The sequence below is a fragment of the Mus pahari genome, chromosome 9, assembly GCF_900095145.1.
Source record: "Mus pahari chromosome 9, PAHARI_EIJ_v1.1, whole genome shotgun sequence".
Lineage (NCBI taxonomy): Eukaryota > Metazoa > Chordata > Mammalia > Rodentia > Muridae > Mus > Mus pahari.
Window position 1 is genome coordinate 19,821,477 of NC_034598.1, and position 7,971 is coordinate 19,829,447.

Genomic DNA, 7,971 nt, shown 5'->3' on the forward strand with positions numbered 1-7,971 from the left:
AGAGAGAGAGAGAGAGACACAGAGAGACACACACACACACACACACACACACACACACACGCTTGCACCCCCACTAGTGCTAGTGTAAAATGTAATAAAATGTGTTTTACTCATTAGCCATCAACGTGCATAATTCTTTATATCTTTGAATCTACAAATAGGTCAGGAATGAAAAGCCTTCTCTTAAGAAACTCAGAAGACAGCTGTGCCCAGAGCTGACAGGTCCTAAAGCCTCATGTGACAGACCCAAGACAACCAGCCTGCAGAACTCCATGCTCCAGAACTTATATTGTGGGGGGACTCCAGTCTGAGAAGGGTCACTTCTGTCACTCAGAATGCCCCTTAACTTCAGAGAAAGATAAAAGAAAATGTTCATTGTTCAGAGTAAATTAGGCCTTTACCCTAAGGTACACAGTAGGCTGTTTCCTTCCTCTACTCTCCCGCCCCTCCAAATCTCTTAAAAACTTGTCAACTAAGAAAGAATGATGTAAACTGGAAATAGAGTATATTCTTAATAATCCCACGAAACTATTTAACGTCTAACAGTTTTTCTTAAAACCATAGGATAACTTGAGTGCAGATTTATAGAGATCAAATAAATATGCATCTGGCATATATCATAAGGCAGGGGAATTCCAGGATAAATGTTTTCTCGAGGTTTCAGGAAAGGGTTACAACATTGTGGGAATCTGGAGTGGGAAGAGGAAAGCGTACGTCAAATCCACTATTACTGGTATTAGTAGAATTCACTCAGTTCATTTTGGTGGAGGTAATGCTCCCTTTAAGTTAGCACCCTACCTTCCCTAAGACACAGACTTATCAAAAATCCAATGTGGTATGAACAATACAATTATGGTAGCATTATAAAAACAGTATAAGTGGCTCTTGAACCAAATGTATAAAAGTGAAAGCTTGACTCAAATTAAATCCTATAGCTTCTAAATTTTAACTCTAAAAGTTTTAGTGCATTCAAGTGCGATTAAAGAATAAAGTATAAAGACAACTAGAACATACAGAAACAGGGCAAAGGGCCCGGGGCCACAGCAGGTAGCCCAGAGTGAGGGAAATAGAACCTAAATGTATAAAGTTGAAGTCTACGGTGTCATCAACCACTTCTTTTCTCCATGACCAAATACCAGGTCCTTTACAACAGCGTGAGTTGAGGATAAGAGGGTGGAGCAATAAAATTCATTATATATGTGTCCAAAGCTAACAAAGAATAATTTTAAAAAGGAGAATAGCATGAGTTATTGCTTTTGGTTTACAAAGAACTATATTTGAACTATTGTAATGGAAAACCATATTTCAACTCTCCCCTCGTCCTGTTGGCCTTTGACTAAATACTGAAGCATATCATGATGACTTCTTAGGGTTTTTGTAACTGCATGGAATTTTAAATAACATGCTTAATTCTAACACTATATAAAACTGGGCAGTTTGAACTAGGTTCTAAGATGTTGCAACCACATGACAGATGCTACATAAACTTCCTTGACCTGGTTAATTAAGTTCCTGTGATTTACAGACATAGATAAGGAAGGTCTACGAGCTGGTGGTTATACAGACTGCCAAAATGCAGCTCTCAGGGGACTACCACCAGGCATGGTGTCTATTTGCAACCCACTTCCAGTCATTAAGGGTCTGCTTCTTAATGCTTTAGTGTTTACATTCCCTTCTTCCTACAGCTTCAGCCCACACTAACTTCCCACTCATGAATTCAGAGCATGCCATTCATGGATTACTGTCTTCAAACAGCAGCAGCAGCAGCAGCAGCAGACGCTGATCGTTTGAGGGTAAATCTTCTAATGGTCCGTATTGATTAAGGAGTCTAAGAGGTAGGGGTGGGAACGTACATGTTAAGGAAGAAGCAGAGGTGTGTCCCATTCTCTCAGAAAGGTAGGACTGTTGGGATTTCACAGAGAGGAAATGCTGTCAGGGAAAGCAGCTCAGGATAGCAGAAGCCGTCCCTCTACTATGTCTCTGCAAAGCAGAAAGCTTGCTGGATCACCAGACAGAGCCATGAGCCTGGAGGGTTAAAGGCTCATCTCAGAGGAGACTGAGAGGGACCCAGGTCCACTTGAACTTGCTCAGTGACACCTTACCGATCTCATCTGGTTTCACTCACCTTTTATGGCAACCAACCTGCCTCTATCCCTCGATCCCTCGATCCCTCGATCCCTCTATCCTGTAGCCAGCTTCAGTCTCTGCAGCCTCCACATTCTGTTTACGCCCTCACAATGCTATCACGACCCTTTCCTGATAATGGATCCCATAGCAAAACGTCTTCACAAAAATACTACATCCATTGATAATGTATTTTAGAGGATGGATCCAGAATTGGGATGCTCTGCTTTGCCATAGTTCTTCAGGGCTGGATTCCCAGGAAAACACAGAGAAAGCAGCCTGGAAGGACACATGCCCCCAGAGTCTGGTGACTCGGAAGCATCTGCTCCTTCGTTCGGGTCTCAACTTGGTCACTAATGGCTTCTTGAGCTGGAATTCCTCAGTTTCACCTTTGAAATGACAGACTGAAAGGATTTTCTAGGGTTCCTTCGCCTTTAAGCTTGCAGAAACCAATCACATGTTACGAGTAAAAATAACCAGAAAGAAATTACACAGGATTTACCAAAGTCCATGTTTGCTCTAGATTAACTTTGTCACTGAGCTGCTGTGAAGGCTGACCTGTTGCATCACAGAACACCCCCCTTCTTTCTGACAATGTTCTAGAAATACAGAAAACAGTAGGGGTGTGTGTGTGTGTGTGTGTGTGTGTGTGTGTGTGTGATGTTTTAAATAAGTAAAAGACAGTATGTGGCCCATAACACAAGGTCTCAGGTTTCAAGTTTACAGCCTGTTACACACACACCTGGCGGGGAGGGCCACATGACTGAACATGGGGTGCGTTGGCTCACTGTTATAACCTGTGTCTCATGTGTGATTGATGCCCTGTGTTTACAGTCAGCTTCAATTTCAAACCACCTAAAGGGGACGGCTGTTCAGTACGTGCACAGTGACTGCAGGGTAGACTAACTGCAGCCAGAAAGGAAGAGGCAGCATATCACCTGCCCTTGTATTCACTCCCGCCTGCCTCTTAGAGCTTAAGCTCACTTGACAGCATGCAAGTTCAAGGGATTCAGCCTTGGATCCTAATTGGTCACTTATCCTAAGGTAGCAAAAGGAAAAACGTGCAGGTTTTCACAAGGCGGTGGAAGTGGAGACCTCCCTCGCCTTTGCATAATAATGTCGAAGTCCTAAGTTCCAATCATTTATCAAGCCTCCCAGAAAACAGCAGCATGAGTGGGATTTCTGGCAGGCTTTACTCACTCACCTCTTTGATCTTTGCCCTCTTTTCGCGGATGGTGGCATCAGCCGGCTCCCGGTTCTCTACCCCGATGGGGGGCAGGAAGTCCACCTTGGGCAAGCCCCCAAACAGATCCTTGTCACGCAGCTGGTCCTGGGCCACCTTCTCCTTCTCCAGCAGAATGTCTCTTTGGATCTCCTCCGGCAGCTTCTGCAGGGTCTCCTTGGCTTCCCTGAGAGCCCGCTCATGGTTTTCGCGGATCCTGGCTAAGTTGTCCTCCAGTCCAGCTCCAGGGTCCCCAGGCACGCCTTCCTCGCGGTGCCGGACTCTCCCCTCGGCGGCATCCTCGGCACGCGCCCCGAGCCCGGGCTTGTGCTCCGCCGGCGGCTGCAAGGCAGGGTTGGAGTGGAACAGGACCCCGCTGAGCAGCTTGGAGGAGTCAGGCAGGAAGAAGATTGCCCCGAAGCAGAGCGTGATGAAGGCGCTGAACACCAGCAGCAGCACGAACTTCTCGGTGAGGCGGAAGGCGGCGGGGCCAGACCCCTTCCTCCCGCCGCCAAGCCCCCCGCCCAGGCCACCGCCCAGGCCGCCGCCCCCGGGGCTACTGAAGAGCGGCAACAGGCCCCCAACGGGCATCGCTCCGGAGGTTGTAGCCGCCGGCTGACAGTCTGTCCAGGGGCCGGGCGCCGAGCCGCTCAGCAGCCAAACTTCGCTGCCGCCGGCCTTCAGCGGCTGCGGGGCCGGCTCTTGCGCATCCAGGCAGCTCAGAGCGCGTGTCTGGGCTGCGGGTCTCCCCGCTTGAAGCGGCTCCCCTCCAGCGATCCTCGCCGGGGCGGCTCCTTTGGCAAACAGGCACGCGCGGCAAACCTCTGGCTGCAGCCCCTGTTGGGGTGGGGGGAGAGGAGACAGTAAAAGCGCAGTGGTTAGGAGGGTGCTAAGAAAGTTTCCAGTGGGGTCCCCGCCCTCCCCTGGCCCCGGGAGCCGCAGGACCGTATCCCGGCAGGCAACCCCGCGGTCCAGCCGCGGGCACCAACCCCAGAGCACACTTTGGACTTGGGGTGAAGTTTTCCAGCCGCGAAGGCAGGGTATCCCGCGCACATTTGGGTCAGCACGGCGGGCACCTCGGTGGCAAGGGCGGCGCACCTCTAGGCAGCAAGGGCGCCGCGTGCGTAGGGGGCTCGTCAACTTCTCCAGCTGCCCATCTTCGAGCGCTTCTAGGCGGGCGGTGGCACGCGTACAGCCCGGTGGCTCTGAGGCCCCGGGACACGGCTCAGGTGAGCGAGCGCACCGACCTGCCGGCTTGAGTCAGCGAACCAAGCACCGTACTGCCCTCCGCCGCGGCCCCGCCGTGCACTAATAGCACTGCCGGTCTCCCGGCGGTCGGAAACGAGGGCGGTGACGCGTCCGGAGAGTGACAGCGCGTCCGGGCCAATCTTACGCCTCCCAGGGTCCCGCGGGGGTGGAGCCGAGGCGGGGAGGGGGCCGCGCGGGGCGGGGAGTTTACGGGAAGCGCTGCCTCTCCGGGACCCGGCAGAGGCGGGGAGGTCGCGGCTCCCCTGGGCGCCCGAGGACTGGAACTGCGCCCGGGAGCCGGGTTAAGACTCGCCCGGAGGACCAGAGCCGGAGTTGGTCCGATCTTACTCCGCCCTAAACCTATTCGAGCCGAAGCCCCAAAGGTGGTGGATCCCCGAGTGACCGCTGCTAGTGCGGTAGCGCCAGCTTGCCCCAGTACTCGCAATTGGCGATCCCGAAGAGCACGCAGGGGACTGCCGAGGCAAGCTGTGGTTTTGAAGTGGTTTTGAAGTCTTTTCTCCAGCCACCCCTTATTACCCAAGACAGGGATTCCCCGGTGCCCAATAACTCTCAAATCCAAGTCTTCAGGCTCCCCCACAGAGCTTTTGAGCTCTCTGCTCTGCCTCGCTAAGAGCCTTTTACATCCTTGGTGACTTGGGGTTTGGGGATTGCTTGGGGCTCTAAGTATACACCCTCTCTCCCTTACAAGAAACAACAACAACAACAACAACAACAACAACAAAAGTTGTATGACTCCCCTACACTTCCCCACACTCCCCCACTTTCGAAATTCATTTACCTCATCGCAGTTGGTCAAATTTTCCATTCAAAGAAGACAGTTTTATGCTGCCAGAGCTCCAAGCAATAAATTGAACCCTGTTGAAATTAAGTCTTGGATGCGACAACTCCCAGCGAAGGCAAGACTTGGTCCAACAGAGATTGTTTTCAACACAGCCTTGCAGTATTCAGTCTCATGGAATGTCATGGAGACTGGCTCCACCTCCCATGACATCGATTGGAATGCCCTGCTGATATTGCATGGATCTACATTTGGACCTGGCTGGGAACCCCCCTGCCTCAGGGTGAAGGGACAAGAAAACATTTCCCAAACTGTTATAAACCCCCTGTTGCTCCACAAAGAAACAGTTACCAGAGGGAAATTTGACTGACTTCCCACTCCTGAGAGCTGGTTTGTAGCGGCTCTGTTTACCCTCAACCTTCTCCGGAAACATGATTTTAAAGTTTGCCCTTTACTTGTCTTAAGCCAGAGGAAAACAGCTAGCAACTTCTAGGAGAGTGCCCACAGCACAGTTGTTTCCAGGTGTTGGACTGTGTGCATAAAATAATAATAATAATAAAAAACAAGTTAGAAATCCTAAGGTCGTTTTCGTTTAAATGTTAATTATTATTTTTAGCCATCATTATTTGTTGTGTATTGGGCTTGTGCAAAATGAGGCAGTAACACAGTCAGAAGTTCTGGTTAATAAGAAATTATGGCTTGATAAATGTGACTTCATAGCTTGATTATTTTGATACTTGCTATGAAATTCTATGCCCAGAAGAGTGCAGCATATCCAAGCAGGGTAATAGATTTAGCTCTAAAAATGAAAGCAATAAGGTTTCCTTTTAATGACGAAAAGGTAAATTTCTTTCTAAGTACATTTGTAGGTTGTGCTTAGGCTAAAAACCTAATGACTGAAATAATAGTGCTTATTCTCAATGAGACCCTTGAAACAACTGCCTCACAGAAAGGAAGACAGATCCCCAGAAACGGGGGCTAACTTCTGAGGAAGCCAATTGCTTTCTTTCTGGTCATTTGGTGGTGGTAATTGTGCTGTCATTATTTTTCCAACTATGTTTTAAAAATGGGATTATTTTTAAAGAGACAGGAATACTTAAGAACTTTGATTTAACTTGGTATATGTATTCCGGAAAGTAATAAAATCCACCTTTAAGTACATATGCAAGGATATGACAGAGAAGCCTTAACTAATTCTGCTTCTAAACTCCTTAATCTTGACTCCAAAACAATCTGGGCATTTAAGATACTGCCTGTAGTGGATGCATTAAAAATTTAGCACATCGATTAAGGTTGACTTTCTCTTTGGAAATTTAAATTTTATTTATATATATCTTATTTCTAAATTTTTAAGGTGACCGTTCTTTTTATTTTGGTTCACTTTTGTGAAACTTACTTTAAGGTCCCCACCCCCACCCAGTTTATCATTAGATGTAGGTTTATTGTAATCAAAGTTTGGTTTTGATAATCTACTAAACAAAAAGTTAGCCTGTGTGATGGAATATACGTTCACATTCAAGGATGCCCATCTGTATAAAGCAGGTTGAGAACGTGTTGAGAAATGCCCATACTTGGGCTACAGAAAGTTTGAAACAGACTCACAGTGGAGTTATTTTAAGGCATATGCTAATGAAATCTGCCTTGCAAACCTCTTTAAATAGCCATCCAAGGCCCCATGCCTGTATGGAAAGCAGGGAGGACAGACAGCAGGTAGGAATGAGCATGCTATAGCGGGCTGCCATGGTGTCTCGAGCTCAGTGCTCAGAGGTCTCCATCTTCTCCCTCAGAAAAACATGGAGATGGAAAATGAAGGAGACTGCTTCCAGTTTCTCAAGCCACAAATCTTTATTCTGTCCCTTGTGTGAAGACTGCAGCTTACCTACCTGAAGGAATGCCTTGATCTTTGTGAACCCAGTGATTTTGACAGGACTACTGTTTACTCATTGTGAATGGACTAGCATAAACTCTCTCTCTCTCTCTCTCTCTCTCTCTCTCTCTCTCTCTCTCGCACACTCTCAGCTAGTCCTTGTGATGGAAAGCTCCCTCATCTTGTTTGACACTTACCTATAAGTGGAATTCTCACTTTTTCTCTTTCAGTACTTTTGTCTCAGTGTCTTTCTTTAACAATTTGTAGATACTTATGTTTTGAAATTTTAAGAACACTCAAAGCAATCTCTGATTAATATGGCTGCTTGAATTTCAGAGGTTTTTTTTTTCCCCCAAAACAAATGAACAAAAGGTAGATTTAGCATTCATAGTACCATAATTGAAAGCATGACTGGAGGAAAACTGACAATATTTTAGCAAGTTTTTTAAAATTAAAGCACTAAAAGCTTTCTTGGGCATTTTCTTTACTCCTCAAGTTATAATTCTATGAAAGATTTTTTTTAAAGATACTAATATTTGTTTTGGATTCAAAACTAAAATATATGGCGATGAATAAGTAGATTTGATGTAGATAACAGTTACTGGATATTTTAACAAGTTACACTCCTGATTCATAGAATTTCTAATTTACTTCAAATCCAGGTCAGAATGACTCTTGGGTTTTTATTTTAAAAGTAAAATGTAATATGAA

General features: G+C 46.9%; 1 protein-coding gene across 2 annotated transcripts in view; it reads right to left on the minus strand.

The window, feature by feature from the left end:
- Man1a1 (mannosidase alpha class 1A member 1) overlaps nucleotides 1-5,557 on the minus strand; it is a 171,184-nt gene extending 165,627 nt beyond the window's left edge. The window contains exons 1-2 of one of the 2 annotated variants that reach the window (XM_029542453.1): nucleotides 5,394-5,557; nucleotides 3,329-4,183 (exon numbers count right to left, since the gene is read on the minus strand). In XM_029542453.1, coding sequence (XP_029398313.1) covers nucleotides 3,329-4,183; nucleotides 5,394-5,420 — 882 coding nt within the window. In that variant the 5' untranslated portion in view covers nucleotides 5,421-5,557. Of the gene's footprint in view, nucleotides 1-3,328; nucleotides 4,184-4,444; nucleotides 4,715-5,393 lie in introns of those variants that run through there. The other variant, XM_021204538.1, reaches the window with a different exon arrangement.
- Nucleotides 5,558-7,971: the final 2,414 nt, after the last annotated feature.